Below are 20,620 nucleotides of genomic sequence, written 5' to 3' on the forward strand. Positions count from 1 at the left end.
TGAAAAGGTGTGAGGAAAAGTAGGAGACTATGATGTCTGTCTGTCAAACTCTGCAGAGATGAGAGATGGCTGAAAGAAATCATCATGGTGGTCTGCTCTGAATGGAGAAGATGAATAAAGAGAACATCTACATCAAAGGAGACGTCACTGGATGTAAGAGGTATGGGAGCGATATATTGGTGGGGCTGTGTGTGGGTGTGGCTTGAGGGTGGGCGGGGACACAGGAGCCCCATAATCTCCTATTTCCCGGGAAAGTGCCCCTCCCGAGACCAGGCTCTGGATCCGCCACTGCAACAAATGCCATTTATCATGTAGACAACGTTAACACAAGGCACTTACTAATGTATTGTGATTGTCCATATTGCTTTCTTTGCGTCTTTATTCATTTTCCCATCACATTATACACTGCTCATATCCAGGAGTTATGACCACCCTGCAATCCAGCAGTGGTGGCCATGCTGGGAGCAGGCAGCAGCTCCCCTCCAAAACACATTTATCTGTGCTGGATTGCAGGGTGGTCATAACCATGGAAACGAGCAGTGTATAATGTTATGGGAAAATTAATCAAGCCAGCAAAGGAGGCAATATGGACAATCTCATTATATTAGTTAGGCCTCATGCACACAACCGTTTTTTTTTTTTGCGGTCCGCAAAAACGGGTTCCGTAGTTCCGTGATCCGTGTCCGTTTTTCCTTCCGTGGGTCTTCCTTGATTTTTGGAGGATCCACGGACATGAAGGAAAAAGTCGTTTTGGTGTCCGCCTGGCCGTGCGGAGCCAAACGGATCCGTCCTGACTTACAATGCAAGTCAATGGGGACGGATCCGTTTGACGTTGACACAATATGGTGCAATTGCAAACGGATCCGTCCCCCATTGACTTTCAATGTAAAGTCAAGAGTCCCTATTATACCATCGGATCAGAGTTTTCTCCAGTCCGATGGTATATTTTAACTTGAAGCGTCCCCATCACCATAGGAACGCCTCTATGTTAGAATATACCATCGGATTTGAGTTACATCGTGAAAACTCATATCCGACAGTATATTCTAACACAGAGGGGTTCCCATGGTGATGGGGACGCTTCAAGTTAGAATATACTACGAACTGTGTACATGACTGCCCCCTGCTGCCTGGCAGCACCCGATCTCTTACAGGGGGCTGTGATCAGCACAATTAACCCCTTCAGGTGCAGCGTTGTGCTGCACCTGAAGGGGTTAATTGTGCGTATCATAGCCCCCTGTAAGAGATCAGGGGCTGCCAGGCAGCAGGGGGCAGACCCCCCTCCCTCCCCAGTTTGAATATCATTGGTGGCCAGTGTGCGGCTCCCCCCCGGCCCCCCCTCCCTACCTCTATTGTGTTATCATTGGTGGCCAGTGTACGCCCTGGCACACACTGGCCACCAATGATATTAATACAATAGGGGGGGGGGGGGGCAGGGGGGGGCGCACACTGGCCACCAATGATAATACAATAGAGGGAGGGAGGGGGGGCCGGGGGGGGCCGCACTGGCCACCAATGATATTAATAAAATAGAGGGAGGGGGGCCGGGAGGGCCTCACTGGCCACCAATGAAATTAAAACTGGGGAGGGAGGGGGGTCTGCCCCCTGCTGCCTGGCAGCCCCTGATCTCTTACAGGGGGCTATGATACACACAATTAACCCCTTCAGGTGCAGCACCTGAGGGGTTAATTGTGCGGATCACAGCCCCCTGTAAGAGATCGGGTGCTGCCAGGCAGCAGGGGGCAGTCATGTACACAGTTCGTAGTATATTCTAACTAGAAGTGTCCCCATCACTATGGGAACGCCTCTGTGTTAGAATATACTGTCGGATTTGAGTTTTCACAAAGTGAAAACTCAGCTCTGAAAAAGCTTTTATGCAGACGGATCTTCGGATCCGTCTGTATGAAAGTAGCCTACGGACACGGATCACGGACACGGATGCCAATCTTGTGTGCATCCGTGTTTTTTCACTGACCCATTGACGTGAATGGGTCCGTGAACCGTTGTCCGTCAAAAAAATAGGACAGGTCATATTTTTTTGACGGACAGGATACACGGATGACGGAGGCGGATGACAAACGGTGCATTTTCCGAGTTTTCAACGGACCCATTGAAAGTCAATGGGTCCGCAGAAAATCACGGAAAGCGGAACAACGGCCACTGGTGCACACAACGGTCGTGTGCATAAGGCCTAAGTGTCTTGTATTAACTTTGTCTGCATGATAAATGCGATTTGCTGAAATGAAACAACCCCCTTTGACTGTGGAATGGGCAAACACACTGTGACCTCCTTACACTTACTTGATGATCTGTTTAGCTGCAGGTCCGCCAATTCCCTGGCTCCTCCTTTGCCATACAAGATGGCTGCACCGTTTCTCAGACTACCGGATGCACGCTGTGTATTTGGTAGACCAACACATTCAGGCTTGGACTGGCCCACAGGGGAACAGGTGAATCCCCCCTGAGCAAGGTGGGCCCTTAGTCCTCCACCACCTACACAAGTGGCACATGGCACAGTGGACTAACTGCACTACATACAGATACCAGCCTATGATTGTATAAAAACTGGGTACATTATTTAACAAATCACCCAGTTTCTTATTATACACACATCGCGTGGTGGAGAAGACTTCAAGGTGCAGAGGCAGACCACTGCACTACATGGACCCCCATAATCCATCATATTGTAGTGTCTTGCTACTGCTGCTGCTGTGCGAGCGGGTAATATTTACATGTAGGTTTACAGTGGGCCCCCAAAATGAATTTTACTGGTGGGCCCGAGGCACCTCAGTCCGACGCTGAACACATTTCCTGCTCAGGGGGGGAATTTTAGCCAATTCAAGAGCAGGGTTGAACAATCAGGAAGTATCTTGGACTACTGATACACAGTTGCAGCTGAAAAGATGAAATAGGAGTCACTTAGGTGTTCTGTTCTTTGCCAAGTTAATATCATTTTTTTTTATCAGATGGTTGCTTTCATGGTAATATAGCTGGTGTTTTAGGATAGTGAACTAGTTAATGGTGATGCCTAAGGCAAGAAAGTATACACTAAGTGTATAAGGCCGAATGCACACGGCCGTTGTTCACGGCCGTGAGCGGTCCGTGGTGCCGCGGCCTGGATTCCTGCTTGAGAGCAGGAGCGCACGGCGTCATTGGTTGCTATGACGCCGTGCGCTCCCTGCTGCCGCCGCAGTACAGTAATACACTGGTATAGATCAATACCAGTGTATTACTGTACTGCGGCGGCAGCAGGGAGCGCACGGCGTCATAGCAACCAATGACGCTGTGCGCTCCTGCTCTCAAGCAGGAATCCAGGCCGCGGCACCACGGACCGCTCACGGCCGTGAACAACGGCCGTGTGCATTCGGCCTAATTTAAAGTATAATTACATTTTATTTATTCAAAATAAGCCCACAATTCTTTATGGGGGTTGGAGTTCTACTTTTCTGATACAGCGATCCAAACCCACTGTTTTGATTCACATCATCATCCAATTAAAGAGGCACGCCTAGAAAATGTTTTGTGTGCCTCTCCCTTGTCTAAGTGTTATACATAACAAACTAATATATTGTTTTATTGATTAAGTAACTGCTTGGCAGTTAGATCATGTGGCACCCAATGAGACTCACTGGATCCAACTGCATCTGTAAGGCTACTTTTACATTAGCATTTTTTGCGGATCCGTCATGGATCTGCAAAAACGCTTCTGTTACAGTAATAGAACCGCATGCATCCGTCATGAACGGATCTGGTTGTATTATGTCTTCTATAGCCATGACAGTTCCGTCTTGAACACCATTGAAAGTCATTGGGGGACGGATCCGTTTTCTATTGTGTCAGAGAAGACGGATTCGTCCCCATTGACTTACATTGTGTGTCAGGACAGATCCGACTTGCTCCGCACCACATCACGGACAGAAAAACACTGCTTGCAGCGTTGTTCTGTCCGCAATAGGGATGCAACCAAACGGAACGGAATGCATTTTGGTGAATTCCGTTTAGTTCAATTTAGTTTTGTCCCCATTGACAATGAATGGGGACAAAACTGAAGCGTTACCTTCCGCTATTGAGATCCTATGACGGATCTCAATAGCGGAATTGAAAACGCTAATGTGAAAGTAGCCTTATATGGACAGCAAGACAGTTTCTCTGTTCATTCCTATGACAACTTCCATGTCATAGAAATGTATAGAGAAAAGTAACTTCCACACAGTAATTGCTGTGGCAGCTGATGAATCTTATTGGGTTTCACACGATCTAACTTGCAACAGTAATTGACTGAAATAACCTCAATAAATTGATATGTACGTTATTTAAACTATTATGTATACCAGGCCACTTACAAACAGGCAGAATGCTAAAATTCTGTCTGCCTGCAGCTGCCACTAGATGGAGCTCCAACATCTCCTATTGAACTCAACATTGGTGGTGGCAGAAGGAATGGTGTTTTTTCCCCCCTCTTAAATGGCTTAATTTATATACCTATTGTGTGTTTTGTAAACTGCATTCAGTCTTTATTGCATAAAAAGAGTTATAGCCATGCACAATTATGTTAAAAGATGTTTTATTGGATGAACTTTATTTTATTCTCAACAAAATGGGTAAAGGCTCTATATTTTTGTCCATCCTTATCATTTTGATAAATCTTGCATGCCTTCCTATGTAAATTTCCTCTTTGACATGGTATTCTTCTGAGTGCGCAAGGCAATGTGTCAAGTGCAGCTCATATCAAGACAAGTATTTATCAATGGACGTAAAATGCACAATGCCACTCTGAACCTCATTGTGGAGTAGGGATGAAACATTTACATGTCATAAAGCAACTTGTTTCGTATGTGATCACAAAAAGCCTAAACAGTAAAATATTTTAAGGTCCATTTACAGAAAATATACTAGAGCATGGATTTCCAATCTGTGGCTCTTCCAGCTGCTTAAACTACAGTATAATTGCCATCATGCTCTGAAAATTGCACGCTGGGAGTTGAAGTCTTTCAACAGCTGAAAAACTGAGGTAGGCCATCAATATATGATAAACTGGGGTCCAACATCTCATACCCTCCACCAATCTGTTTCAGAGTGGATCCGGCATCAGAACCACACAGCTCTGCCATTGTGTAGTGGAGGGAACTGGTAATTGCAGTACGGCTCCCATTTAATTGCATGGGAGCAGCGCAGCAGTTACAAGCTCCATCCACTGTACAACGGAGCTGTGTGGTTCTGGTGCCGGAGCCACTGTGAAACAGCTGATGGGCAAGGACAGGGTAATCCATCAATGGTGAAATTCTGGAATACCCCTTGTTAAATCCTACCTTGTTTGCTTATGTTTACTTCCTACATAGAAGAGGATCCTGCACAGATTCACTCTATCAGTAGAGAGATGATGCCAAAGTGAGCTGGGACCCCTCTTCTAAATGAGTCACTGCCCCTGCAGTTACTGTCTTGTCTTGTCACGAGGTCTAAAGCTATTTATGTGGACTGTATGATGTCTTATCTACAATTCAGGCCATGAATGATGGAGTAATGTCATAAAGAAGGTTAAAGAGGACCTTTCACTAGTTTAAAAACTAAAAACTAACTATATCAGTGGGCAGAGCGGCGCACAGGGGTCCCCCTGTACTTACTAGTATGTCTGGGCGCCGCTCCGTTCGCCCGGTATAGGCTCCGGTGCAGAGCGGCGCCCAGAGATACTAGTAAGTGCAGGGGGACCCCTGGGCGCCGCTCTGCCCACTGATATAGTTAGTTTTTAAACTAGTGAAAGGTCCTCTTTAAAGGGGTTTTGTCACTTCAGTAAATAGCATTTATTATGTAGAGAACGTTAGTACAAGGCATTTACTAATGTATTGTTATTATACATATTGCTTCCTTCACTGGCTGGGTTCATTTTTCCATCACATTATGCACTGCTCGTTTCCTGCAATCCAGCACAGGTGGCTGTGCTTGCACATTATAGGAAAAAGCACCAGCCTATGTGCACTCCTGAGGTCTCGTCCACCAGAGAGTCCGGCACTTTTTCCTATAGTGTGCTAGCATGGCCACCACTGGTGGCAGGGTGGTCATAACCATGCAAACGAGCAGTGTATAATATGATGGAAAAATGAATCCAGCCAGCAAAGGAACCATTATGGACAATAACAATACCTTAGTAAGTGCCTTGTATTAACTTTCTCTACATGATAAATGCCACGTGCTGAAGTGATACAACCCCTTTTAAGTAAAATTCACAGAAATTTTGTTTACTCTAACGTCTTCCACAGCAGTTCACATTACTGGAATGCACAAGTGTTCACTTTACCCCACTATTATTCCACATTTTATGCAAAGGCCACCTGTAAAAGGGACAGAATTAAATATTGTGACCACTTGTAAACCAAGACTTCAAGACTTGAAAGATAGATTTATTAAGACTGGCATCTGGGCCCACAGACATGTCATCATATATTATGGATCACCTTGTCCCAGGATAACGCAGCCTTGCATAATTTCAAGCTTAGTATCTGTTATCTTCATAACATCAGCACCACCCGATTTGTCTTCTGAGCCTTCTCATTTGACTGTGCTGAATGAGCATGTTATAGCTATAGTAACATACATGTAACTTCCATACAATGGCCCATGGACAAACTTTCCCTCGACTTTAACAACATACCTCGCCTACAATAACAAGAATTCACTGAGACCTCGCCTAGGTAACAATCTATAGTTTCTTAATATGAACCACCAGCTTCTGGAGTTGATATCCATCCTAGAGACAGGAAAGATAATATAGTTCTTACCACCGAAAGTCTTTTCACTAGAGATAAGGACACAGACTTGGCCATTCATGAACTCGCGATGGCCCACAGCAGTTATTCTTAAATGTCACTGCTATTAATATGCCTTAACGTCTGTTTAAAAGGACACTAAAGGATCATCTAAAAACTGACTTCAAATAATAGAAGTTATATGATATTGACCTGTTCACTGAGTCTAGTTGGCATATTGAGTAATACAAAATATGAAGTTAAAAAAGTATATTAAAAAATGGGTCCCAGCAGTCATCCATTTTGTCTCCTCTTCCTACTCATCCCTCTTCCAGTGCCAGTTAACATGAAACCAGTTTGTGAAAGGGCTGGGGCCTAAGGTGCTATATATCTATTAATCCAAGGCACTTTGTGAAAAGAAAGGAGTACAATCAAGACCAGATAAGCGAAGTGCCACCTTTTTAGCCAGACCCCCACCTCTAGTTATGTTCTCTGTCAGACTTAAAACAGATTTTATATCAGAAACTCTTAAAGCTGACAAGGATTTTTTGTCCCTTTAAGACCGAAATCAATGCTTCCAGATACTGCTGCATTGTTTTAATAAACATAAAATAGGCAATTAATGCACTGTTTTCATCTTCTTGAAGTAAAGTAGACCACTGTGCTAGTAGAATGAGTTAATAGGAGAGACGGCTGTGCTGCATTTATACATATATTTGTATATATAGACTTGTATAGCAATGACACAATCAGTTCCATTAACCTTTTACTGAAAGTGCGGCCTGCCTAATATAAAGGTGATTACATATATTTGTGTAAAGAGCTGAAAAATGTTAAAGATGTGTGAATATGAAAAAAGAAACAAAATAAAATGGATCTGAAATGTGATGAAGGTTATAGGCTTATCTGTCCAAATGGAAGGGGCACAAATCTTTGCACCCTTCTTAATCGCTGTCGCTTCTCTCAGCAAAGACAGCATCACTGTCCTCTGTGATCTGAAGAAGTGCATTGGGATCAGGGCTCTCTCCTCTCAGCAGATCTTTCCCCTCTTCTTCCTCCTCTTCCTCTCCTGCGACGTCCACCATTTCTGTGGCCTGCACCTCAACTTCTCCCTCTCGGATCTTCTTAACATAGAAAGTGAAGGGGGGGACTTTGTAGACGGCTGTTTTGGAGCGGGCATAGACAGGGTGATCAGGAGTGAAGGACTTTTTGAACTTGTCCCTGGAGGTCTTTATCTTCTCTCGCCTTTCATTTGTCACTATCTTGGTTCCAAGCTTGGTCATCTTTTTCTCAATATTGTGTCTGGTCTTCTCTATATTTTGTCTGGTCTTTTCCAAATTCTCTTTGGTTTTAACCTTGGTCTTTTCCATCTTTTCCTTTGAGAAAGCTTTCTTTATGTCATCAACTCTTCTCATTCCACTTCTCTTTATTCGCTCGGCTCTGGACTCTTCAATGGTTTCCTCTACTTCTACCTCCTCATCAGAAGACAGTTGGATTTCGTCTGTCTCACCTTCTTTGTTCTCCTTTTCCTGACCTTCCTCTTCAACCTCCTGCTTTTCAGTGTCCTTTAGAGATTTGCTGATGCTAAGTTTGGATGGCAACTTCACCTCATCCTAAAAAACAAGACAGATGAAGTTATGATTTTTTTTTAAAATCCTATACATTTATTCTTATCATATACAGTATATTTAAATATAGAGACAGAACTTTATGATTAAAATACTTAGCATATTGTATGCTTATAGAGTAAGAGCTCCCTCTTATGGACATTCATGGTAAGACACATTAAATGGAAATCCTGACGAAGCTGATGTCTTAGAATATAATCCTTTTAAAATGGTCCATGAAAAGGTTCCGTTCTTACTTATAAGAATGTTAAGTGAAATGAAGACCATAATGCTAGCCTCAAGAGTATGCGTGTTCTTAAAGGGAACCTGTCATCAACTTTATGCTGACCTCACTGAGGGCAGCATAAATTAGTGACAGAAATGCTGATTTCAGTGGTGTGTCACTCATTATGAGCTAAACGTAAGTGGTTGCTGAGAACCAGCATCATAATCATTGCAGCACAGGCCTTGAGAAGAGTCAAATCTACCTGAGAAGAGTCCTGGTTATTCCTAATCTCCTGCACTTTCACCCATCTGCTGATGGTTGGCAGTTCTCTCCTAGACAGAAATGGAGAAAACTAGGTAGAAGACTGTCAATCATCAGCAGGGAGAGCAGGAATTCATGAATAACCATGACTCTTTTCAGGTGGCCGTGACTCTTTTCCAGGCCCAGTCTGCAATGATTGTGATGTTGGTTCTCGGCAACCACTTACTTTTAACTTATAAATGACAGACCACTGAAATCAACTCACCTGTCTCTACTTTATGCTGCCGTTAGTATGGGCAGCACAAAGGTGATGACAGGTTCCCTTTAAGAGAAAACTTTTGATATGACCGATTAAAAATGCTAAATGCTACTGTATATTTAATGTCCACATTCATTGCATCTTTCTACTGGGGTATGACTATGGTGCAATATATGAGAAAAATAACAAAAGATAAGCAGCACTACAGATTCCAGCAATTGGAAAAAATATCTACCATTGATAGGAGAGGTGGTACTCGCGTGTAGAGATCCTGGCTGGGGGTCCCGGCATGTATCAATAATACGTAAAAATCTGCAGCACTCCTCCGTTTATGCAAAATCCAGTCTTTTTATTTTAAATCAGCAGCATAGTGTGACAGCGACGTTTCGACCATCTCTGGTCTTTATCAAGCAGTGCTTGATAAAGACCAGAGATGGTCGAAATGTCGCTGTCACACTATGCTGCTGATTTAAAATAAAAAAACTGGATTTTGCATAAACGGAGGAGTGCTGCAGATTTTTACGTATTATGGTGCAATATATGGATATTTGATCATTTATGGCTTAGGGCTCGTTTACATAAGCGCTATTATTTTCCATTCTTCTGCTCTGTTAAAGAAGCAAAAGGACGGAGATAATGGAAGTTTGGGATGCGGCACATAACTGACACGAGCGGAACCTAACAGATCCCATTGACTATAAATGGGATCTGTTAGTTTTCCGTTCTGGAAAACATTTTTAGAGGAGAAAAAAAGTCCTGCATGCAGGAAATCTCGTTCTGATACTTCTGACCAACTATCTGACGCAGGCTCTGAACAGATGTGAACATACCACAAGAGGCTAAATTGGCTGCTCAATAAAAATCCAGTGAAAATCTATAAAAATCATTTAGTGGTATTCTTGATAAGAATCCAGACCAGGTGGACTTGCATCTGTCAGATACTTATGCCATATCCACAGTAAATCCATAAATGTGTGAGATGGAAAACAGGCACGTTCACAAGGTGGGTTTTACAGCAGAAATTTGACATTGACAGTCATGCCGAAATTCCACCGAAAACCTGTCCGCGGCTGTGTCCTCTCTGCCTCCCATACATCTAAATGCGAGGCAGCGCTGAGGATCGGCTGAATGAATGAGCAGTAGAAAGGATGTGGGCACTGTCTGCGCCAAAATTCTGAAGTAAAACACACTGTGAATATCACTTAATACTGGATTCATGAATTTTTCATGACCAATTTTCCATTAATTGAACACCAAAGCTCTGGTGAGAGCAGCAGGCTTCCGCCATCTCTCCAAGCACAGCACCGAACATTGGATACCGACCGTGCTTAAAGAGGACCTTTCACCGATTCTTACCCTATAAACTGACTATACAGACATGTGGAGCGGCGCCCGGGGATCTCACTGCACTTACTGTTATCCCCACGGGCGCCGCTCCGTTCTCCTGCTATGCCCTCCGGTATCTCCGCTCACTAAGTTATAGTAGGCGGAGATTCCAGTCCCTAAGTTATGGTAGGCGGAGTCTGCCCTTGTTCTGCTCTAGCGCTGGCCAATCGCAGCACAGAGCTCACAGCCTGGGAGGTTATTTTCTCCCAGGCTGTGAGCTCTGCAATGCGATTGGCCAGCGCTACAGCAGCACAAGGGCAGACTCCGCCTACCATAACTTAGGGAACGGAGATACCGGAGGGCATAGCAGGAGAACGGAGCGGCGCCCAGGGATAATAGTAAGTGCAGTGAGATCCCCGGGCGCCGCTCCACATGTCTGTATAGTTAGTTCATAGGGTAAGAATCGGTGAAAGGTCCTCTTTAATATTGTAACTGAGCTCCATTCACTTCAATGGGGCTGAACTGCAAGTAGGCCATGTGACCGATCTACAGTGACGTCACATGGCCTCGGAAAAGGCTGATCACCAGCCTCTTCTAAAAGCTGATTAGCGGGGGTCCCAGGTGTCATACCCCACCGATCTGATATTGATGACCTATCCAAAGGATAAGTCATCAATATTAAAGGGGTTCTGCAGTTCTTTTAAACTGATGATCTACCCTCTGGATAGATCATCAACATCTGATCGGCGAGGGTCCGACACCCGGGACCCCCACCGATCAGCTGTTTGAGAAGGCAGCGGCGCTGGCAGTAGCACCGCGGCCTTCTCGCTGTTTACCGCAGACCCAGTAACGTCACGACTACTATCACTGGCCTGGGCGGGACTAAGCTCTGTTCACTTGAATGGAGCTTAGCCCCGCCCAGGCCATCGCTGTTTACTGCAAGCCCAGTGACGTCATGACTAGTATCAATGACCTGGGCGGTGCTAAGCTCCATTCAAGTAAACAGAGCTTAGCCCCGCCCAGGGCAGTGATAATAGTCGTGACGTCACTGGGCCTGCGATAAACAGCGAGAAGGCTGCGGCGCTACTGCCAGTGCTGCTGCCTTCTCAAACAGCTGATCGGCGGGGGTCCCGGGTGTCGGACCCCCGCCGATCAGATGCTGATGATCTATCCAGAGGATAGATCATCAGTTTAAAAGAACTGCAGAACCCCTTTAATTACCGAATAACCCCTTCAAGTGCGTTGATCAGCAGACTGTGCACCTAGAATGAAATCCACACCAGTACATAGCTGTGTTGATTTTAGTCATCATTCATGCACTAAACTGGCTTACGTAATGATATATCTTCCGTGGAAAATGGCCACGTCCATACCACCACTTTGCCCCCTTTTTGGAAAGGTGGCGGGGTAGGGGCGAAATGTCATTTGCCTAGTCCCAAATGGGTTATGAATATTTGGTTTAATGAGCAATTAATATGTCATATCACTGATATTCTAAAATATGGCAAAACTGATCAGTGATCGTAGTAAGGAAAATGCACAGTATGTAATGGGTTAACTGTAGCTGTAACCCCGCTCAGCCATATGTCAGGGAGGCTCTGATGTCTGACACATGTTCAGTTTGTACATTAGTTCGAACTGCAGACGGATTTACACAATTTTCTTCAGTGAGTAGCTGGCCACTAGAGAAAACATTTTCTTGTTTTCCATGGGCATATTATTTTCCACTCCAGTCTTATGCCAGGAATCTCTGAAGACAAAATGGAGCTCTGTCTCACGCGTGGTTGCTCTGCAAGGACAGATTTATAGCTTAGGTTTATTTTTATAGTTAAAGTGTGTGTGTGTATATATATATATATATATATATATATATATATGTAGAGAGAGAGAGAGCGAAAGAGAGAGATCAACCAATCACAGCCAGCTTTCTATTATCATGCTGTGGTAAAATGAAAGCTGCAATGTGATTGGTTGCCATACAAAGCCAGTTTCCTTTTACATACTTAAATAAATCTGCCCCTATGTGTTTCAGGAATGGAGCTTCTATCTTTATGACATCTCATCACTGATTAGATTTTTTAAAGGACATAGAGTCCCAAGCAGAGGACCCCTTTAACATGCAGCCTTACAATATACATAGCTCATTGAGGCTACTATTCAGTCACTGACAAGTTCCTGTTGACCACGTCAACTTAAAGGGGTTGTTCAGGATATTTTTAGGTTTTAGAATGGCAAAACTATAATAAAAAAATAGTTACCCAAGACCCCTGACCTATCTGATTGTTCTCTGTATACTGGGCAGCTGCTCACCTGCAGTGTCATCCAGCCACATAACCACTATAGTCCATCACTGGCTTTAGCAGTTTCATCTGTATGTACAGCACTAGACTGCTGAGGCCTCTGATTGGCTGAAGTGGTCATATGCTTAAAGGGGTTGTCCGGGATCAAGATTTTTTTTTTTTTTTAAAACTGTTAAATCACTATTAATAGCGGTTTGAAGGTCCCCCCAGATGTTTTTAGGTATTTTTACACTTCAGCAGGGCTCCTACAGTCCCCCACTGATTGTTTACCTCTCTGTTTGTGTGCAGTAACTTCCTGCCTCGATGCTTTCTGGGTCCCAGCGCAGCGCAGCATCGCGTTTTTTTGAGTGTGTGCCTGCTCCTCCGTGCAGCCACCCCCCCTAATTCATATGCCGCCTCCTGCCGCAACTATTCCTCCGACTTAGTCACGCCCCTAAACGCCTCCTTCCTTGCTAAGAATGCGCCCTGCCCGGTGACGTCACCGGACCAGAGGGGAGTGGCTTAGCGCGGTCTGTTGCCGCCTAGTTACTGCCCCTCCATGCGCTTAGAATAATTAGAGGCTGACTGTGACGTCACCGGGCTCCTTGCAAAGCGGAAGAAGAGGCTTCGCTATGCAGAAAGGGACCCGGTACGTCACTGACGGTGATAGAAACTGCACTTCCGGCTGAAAATTTGTGAAGTGAAAAAGGGCCATCAGAAATGTCTGGTAAGGGAAGGACAGGCATGAATGTAATATTTAGGGGACCATTGTACATGTACACCCATGTCCCCAATCCCGGACAACCCCTTTTAGGCTACTTTCACACTAGCGTTCAGAGCGGGTCCGTCTGATGTCTGCTCAGACGGATCCGCTCCTATAATGCAGACGTTTGTATCCGTTCAGAACGGATCCTTCTGCATTATAGTTTGAAAAAAAAAGTGTGAAAGTAGCCTGAACGGATCCGTCCAGACTTTACATTGAAAGTCAATGGGGGACGGATCCGTTTGAAGATTGAGCCATATGGTGTCATCTTCAAGCGGATCCAGGGCCGATCCTACACGGGGTGCAGTGGGTGCCCCGCACCCCAGCGCTGTCACCCGAAAGGGGAAGGCGCCGAGCGCAGGGCCGGACTGGCCTGCCGGGATAGCGGGAAATTTCCCGGTGGGCCGGCAAGCCTGAGTGCCGCAAGGCCGCGGCCCTGGTGACAAGTGGGGGCGGCCGCGGCCGGCGGCAGGGCAGAGCAGGAGATGAGCGCCTCCATTGCGGAAGCGCTCATCTCCATAGTCATCTGTATTGCCGTCCTCAGGACGGCAATACAGATGCCTGTGCTGCGGCAGAGGAGGGAGAGGTGTGTCCCCTCCTGTTCCTCTGATAGGCTGCCGGCTTAGTGCTGGCAGCCTATCAGAGGCCGGTGCAGGCGGCGCGATGACGTCATCGCGTCGCCTGAGCCGTATAGCGAGGGACACAGACGGAAGAGGCGGCCTGCATCGCATCGCATTGCTGGAGGTAAGTATAAGTGTATTATTTTTTTTATATAGGTACAATACTGGGCTGGCACATGATAAGGGGGGCTACTGGGCTGGCACATAAGGGGGGCTACTGGGCTGGCACATAAGGGGGGACTACTGGGCTGGGCTGGCACATGATAAGGGGGGCTACTGGGCTGGCACATGATAAGGGGGGACTACTGGGCTGGCACATGATAAGGGGGGCTACTGGGCTGGCACATAAGGGGGGCTACTGGGCTGGCACATAAGGGGGGACTACTGGGCTGGGCTGGCACATGATAAGGGGGGCTACTGGGCTGGCACATGATAAGGGGGGACTACTGGGCTGGCACATGATAAGGGGGGACTACTGGGCTGGCACATGATAAGGGGGGACTACTGGGCTGGCACATGATAAGGGGGGCTACTGGCACATGATATAGGGGGCTACTGGCACATGATATGGGGGCACTCTGGCTACTGGCACATGATATGGGGGCACTCTGGCTACTGGCACATGATAATGGGGGGGATCTGGCTACTGGCACATGATATGGGGGGGGGCTCTGGCTACTGGCACATGATAAGGGGGGGGGGGGGCTCTGGCTACTGGCACATGATATGGGGGGCTACTGGCACATGATAAGGGGGGCTACTGGCACATGATAAGGGGGCTACTGGCACATGATAAGGGGGTCTACTGGCACATGATAAGGGGGGCTACTGGCACACAGGGGGGCTACTGGCACATAAGGGGGGCTACTGGCACATGATATGGGGGGCTCTGGCTACTGGCACATGATATGGGGGGGCTCTGGCTACTGGCACATGACATTTATTTTGACTTGTCAAAGCCGTTGACTAAGTTATTGTCAAAGCAAATTGGTGGGGCTGAAGTTGGGGGCTGAAGTTGTTGCCATAGAAACATTGTAAAGGGGAGGAGTTAGTAAGATAACCACGCCCATGTGGGGGCGCCAGAAATATTTCTGCACCCAGGCGCCTGTGACCCTAGGATCGGCCCTGAGCGGATCCGTCCCCATTGACTTACATTGTAAGTCTGGACGGATCCGCTTGCCTCCGCACGGCCAGGCGGACACCCGAACGCTGCAAGCAGCGTTCAGGTGTCCGCTCGCTGAGCGGAGCGGAGGCTGAACGCTGGCAGACTGATGCATTCCCAGCGGATCCGCGTCCACTGAGAATGCATTAGGGCTGGACGGTTGCGTTCAGGACCGCTTGTGAGCCCCTTCAAACGGAGCTCACGAGCGGACACCCGAACGCAGGTGTGAAAGTAGCCTAAATATGATCAGCTGCATGATGGAACCATGGGATTAAAGAGATAAGCAGTTTTTAGAGCATTTCCTGTTTTAAAGAGGACCTTTCACTAGTCCTGACATTATTTACACTGGCAGTGTAGGGCATGATCAGTAGATGTCCGTGCACTCATTTTTTTCTCAGATATGCTGCTCCATTCCCCCGCTGTGCCCCCCGTTCTCTTTTGCTGTCCTGTATGCTAATTAATAGCATCGGTACAGGGAGGAGGAGACGGCTGTGTTTCTCAAGCTCATCTTCTCCCTGGGTGTGCTGCAATTGGACAGCTCACAGCCAGGGAGAAGGAGATGCCCTCCTCCCTGTACCGATGCTATTAATTAGTATACAGGGATTAAAAAGAGAACTGGGGGCACAGCGGGGGAATGGAGCAGTGTGTCACAGTGTGTCTCCAAGGTAACGGGGGGCGGAGAGGACCTGGCCGCGAACGCCTCCCTAGCGTGGTCGGTGTCCTCCGCTCCCGTAGTTTCGGCGAAAAGTCTGAGTGCCGAACTGGGCACTTGGCGCTCAGCAGTTTGCAGGGGGATGAGTCATGTGATGCTGGCCATGTCACATGACTCCTTCTCTCCCCTATTTAAACAGGCAATCTGCTGGCCACAGGTTGTATGTGATTAAGGTCCTACACTTAGTGTTTATTCCTTTGACATTTGACTAGGTGTTTGTATTTCGGCTTGTTATTTGACTTCATCTCTTGCCTTCTCCTGGTATTTGACTTCTGTTGACTTAGACTTGTTCTCGGCTTATCCCTGTCTCCTACTTGCTTCTCCTGGTATTGACTTTCGGTTTGTACATTGACGCCGCTTCTGCTTGTTCCCTGGTACCACCTTGACCTCCTGGTTTTGACCTTGCTAGTCCGACCTCTCACTGTTTGTCTGTGTTGTTTGTCTCTCCGCACTTTACTCAGGTTAGGGATCGCCACCCAATTGCGCTCAGTAACTTAGGATGGGTAAGTGCAAGTAGGCAGGGACAGCGGTGTGTGTGGAGTCAGTTTGCACCTTCCCCTTCTCGTGACAGAGTGTATCTGAAAAAAAAAAAATGAGTACATGGACATCTACTGATCATGCCATAGACTGGCAGGTACTAATATTGTAATGTCAGGATTAGTGAAAGGTTCTCTTTAAAAAAAAATGCCCAGGACAATCAGTTCATCTCGATGTTTTAAGAGAAGAAGAAACCCAAGTCAAGTGACAGCACAGCAGTATAACCAGTGTTACTGTGTAGTAAAACCCTACTATGGCTAATAGAAAAGAGCAAATTTCTTAAAGTTCCTTTTGGGTCCGATTCTAACAAACTGTTAAGAAAATTAAATTCAAGTACAAATAAATTGTAACCAAATTAAAAGTACCTTAAAAATAGCCTGAGAATTTGTGTATGACACTCTAAGTTCTCTTAGAACTAGCATATTAAATTCTCTCTTCTTTTTCTGTCTTTTTAAAGATCTTTTTTTGAGTTTCTCTCTCTCCCCACCTTTCAAGCTCTTTACACAATGACAACAATAGTAAATAATGTCAGAGAGACACACTTATAAACTGTAGAAAACGTTCAACTGTTTGTTGGGAAGAACAGGTGCAATTCCATGTCCCCTGGATGCAACAAAAATAGATGCTATCACACTGCTATTGACACAGTAAAATACAATTTTTGCATGTGTATAAAACATTTAAAAAAATTGCAACAGTTTTTTGGTGCAACAAAAATATATGCTATTACACTGCTGTTGATGCACTAAAGTATGCTTATTGTGCATGTATAAAACTGGAGAAGCCTTGCTAAATATCTATGCTAGCACTGCTGCACTGCGATCCTTGGGCACCACAGCTGTCATGCGACACATAAAGTTATGAACACTCACTGCCCCGTCCTGTCCCTAATGATAAAATCTGATTTTCTACCTAATAATTCAATCTGTACTACCTAACAAAATATACCTTCTTCCCAAGCCCTACTCTATTTCCCTCACTAGTGTACTGAATTTTAAAGTTAAAATGGCAGGCGTTGTTTTGCTCAATTTGTCTGAAGCAAAACATTAAGGCCTCTTTCAGACGGGCGTTGCGGGAAAATGTGCGGGTGCGTTACGGGAACACCCGCGATTTTTCCGCTCGAGTGCAAAACATTGTAATGCGTTTTGCACTCGCGTGAGAAAAATCGTGCATGTTTGGTACCCAAACCCGAACTTCTTCACAGAAGTTCGGGCTTGGGATCGGTGTTCTGTAAATTGTATTATTTTCCCTTATAACATGGTTATAAGGGGAAATAATAGCATTCTGAATACAGAATGCATAGTAAAATAGGGCTGGAGGGGTTAAAAAAAAATAAAAAAAAATTTAACTCACCTTAATCCATTTGCTGGCGCTGCCGGCATCTAGTCTGTCTCCTTCTTTGCTGAACAGGACCTGTGGTGAGCATTCATTCCAGGACCTGTGGTGACGTCACTCCGGTCATCACATGATCCATCACATGATCTTTTACCATGGTGATGGGTCATGTGATGACCGGAGTGACATCACCACAGGTACTGGAATGAATTCTCACCACAGGTCCTGTTCAGCAAAGAAGGAGACAGATGAGATGCCGGCAGCGCCAGCAAGTGGATTAAGGTGAGTTAAATTATTATTATTATTTTTTTAACCCCTCCAGCGCTATTTTACTATGCATTCTGTATTCAGAATGCTATTATTTTCCCTTATAACCATGTTATAAGGGAAAATAATACAATCTACAGAACACCGATCCCAAGCCCGAACTTCTGTGAAGTTCGGGTTTGGGTACCAAACATGCGCGATTTTTCTCACGCGAGTGCAAAACGCATTACAATGTTTTGCACTCGCGTGGAAAAATCGCGGGTGTTCCTGTAACGCACCCGCACATTTTCCCGCAACGCCCGTGTGAAAGAGGCCTAAAACTTTGGATTTGCTCATTTGTAGGAAGGGAAGTAATAATAAATCATGCAATTATTGCTTCTTTTACGCATGTGCAGTAACTTTATCCATTTATTATTAAATTTTTGAGGCTATAGCTTTTTGGTATGCACATTAAAGGCACATACTAGATACTTGTATGCTCTCCAAAATGGAAGCACTCTGTGCATTATAGAAAGGGCTTAGTAACTAGGCAACACATGTCATCTATGCCAGGGACTAACTGAACATTGAACAGCTGTAACATATACTGGGGGTGTAATATATTCTCCTGGCAGATTTGAATATCAACATAGGCATTCCTGCTTCACAGTAATGTTAACTCATTGCAACCCAACTCCGTAACTGCACGGGGTGTCACACAGCAACAGCTAAGAACATAGCTTGAAGCTAATTAACACATTAACTACTTGCATAGTGCCGCTGATACTGCTAATGTGAGCAGAACTAACAGAAGAGAGTGTTGCTCTGCGGTTATAGCAATTTAATAATGGTACAATTCCTTTTTATGGAGTATTTACCCTATAGGTAGCCGATATTAAGGAAGTGTACATGTCTACTTCTAATTGTACCATAACGATGTGCAAAGAAATTTTATCATCAGTAAGGTCTACTATGTTATTAGAATGAACCCCAAAAAATGTATAGACTTGGAGTTTGCTCCTAAAGGGAATGTGTCGCGCGAAACTAAGCTATTAAGTTGTTCCTAACAACATTTAGAAATATGCTTTACAGTAGTCCTATGGTTCATTGACACAATGGATAGGAGGGGACCTCTTTGACTTCTACGGGAGAGATTTCCAGGCATGCCCTGTGACCTGTCAGTAAGGAGCAGATAAGCTTATCTATTGGAATGGTGGATCCTATAATTATATATATATATATATATATATATATACAGACCAAGAAGTTGCCTCTAGTATTAGGCTTAGTGGTGAGAAAACTGCAGGATTATTTCTGTAATATAGATATTGACACAGAAATTTTAAATAACCACAAAAAATTCGCAAAAAATATGACAATAGGTTGTTTTCTGATGACACACTTCCTTTAAAGGCTATGTACACCTTTGGAGGCAATTTACTTTTTATTATTGCATTATACTTATTTTGAGCTAAAAATAAATTTTTCAATTGGTCTTTAATAACAATATGGAATCCTTATTTGTGTACATAGCTTACATGCTCTAATAGCTGCCTGTGGATTTTTAGCCAAAAATAAGTTAAATGCAATCATAATTTTTTTTTACTCCAAAGGTGTACTCAGCCTTTAAGACCCTGCACCCTGTTATACACAGTCCCATTGTTGTGTCAAGCCCATTGGTCCCCTTGGAGGCCAGTCTAACTCTAGTACCAACTTAAAGGGGTTATCCCATGATTAATGTAAAAAAATAAAAAATCTGACATCATACAATACATGACAATGCCTTTTTAACAAGGTTAGAAGCAGCCCTGTACCTCATATGGATCAATATGTCTCCTCATTCACTGCTCCAATTGCTCTGCTAGATTTATTTCAGGTTGGCAGCTCAGGGGTTGTGTTTTTTTCTCAGGGGGCCTTCACATATGGCAGATTTTGTTGCAGGAAATTGTTGCATCTGAAAATCATTCCCATTCTTCTGAATTGAGTTGTTTTGAGAATAAGAACATTTCTGCAGGTCCCATTCAAATAAATGGAGCTGGTCTTCAGTCGCAGAAATTTTCCGCAAAATCTGCCACGTGTGAAGGCACTCTTGCTGTCAGAGCATCTTACAGTAAATACAGATGGTGGCAGTTGAAGGATGGAACTGAGCATGTGCGTCCACATAAGAGATGTCAGTGAGGTGGATAGAAAAAGAAGGGACTAAACAAACAGTAGGAGGTGTTATATAGATACATTTTTAATTACTGTACATACTGTTACAAAAGTATTTAGATCCATGTGTTGGTTTGAAAAATGTAGAATATTTTTGTGTGGGACAACTCCTTTAAGATCATTACTAGGGTAAAGTGTAATTTGCAAGATGCAGAGTAATTTATGTTGATATTTTTTCTTCTTCCCATGGAAGTCAATGGAAATGTTGCTCTACAGTGTCACAACACTTGATTTCACTGGAATTCTATGGAGTGTGACAGTCAGGGGCGCAATACAATTGAATGTAATGCAGTGTAAGATCTGAAGGATCTGTGGTGACATCACAGGTCATGTGAC

At 44.8% G+C, this 20,620-nt stretch overlaps 1 protein-coding gene and 1 long non-coding RNA gene across 2 annotated transcripts in view; one reads left to right on the plus strand and one right to left on the minus strand.

The window, feature by feature from the left end:
- The first annotated feature begins 380 nt into the window (after window positions 1-380).
- Window positions 381-7,008, plus strand: LOC121003158. The gene is made up of 2 exons (XR_005779431.1): window positions 381-449; window positions 5,928-7,008. It is a non-coding gene; the product is annotated as an uncharacterized LOC121003158 (long non-coding RNA).
- CAVIN1 (caveolae associated protein 1) overlaps window positions 6,798-20,620 on the minus strand; it is a 49,175-nt gene continuing 35,352 nt past the window's right edge. Inside the window, exon 2 of the mRNA XM_040434778.1 lies at window positions 6,798-8,353. Coding sequence (XP_040290712.1) covers window positions 7,685-8,353 — 669 coding nt within the window. The 3' untranslated portion in view covers window positions 6,798-7,684. The remainder of the gene's footprint in view (window positions 8,354-20,620) is intronic.

Source organism: Bufo bufo, chromosome 6 (assembly GCF_905171765.1).
Source record: "Bufo bufo chromosome 6, aBufBuf1.1, whole genome shotgun sequence".
NCBI lineage: Eukaryota > Metazoa > Chordata > Amphibia > Anura > Bufonidae > Bufo > Bufo bufo.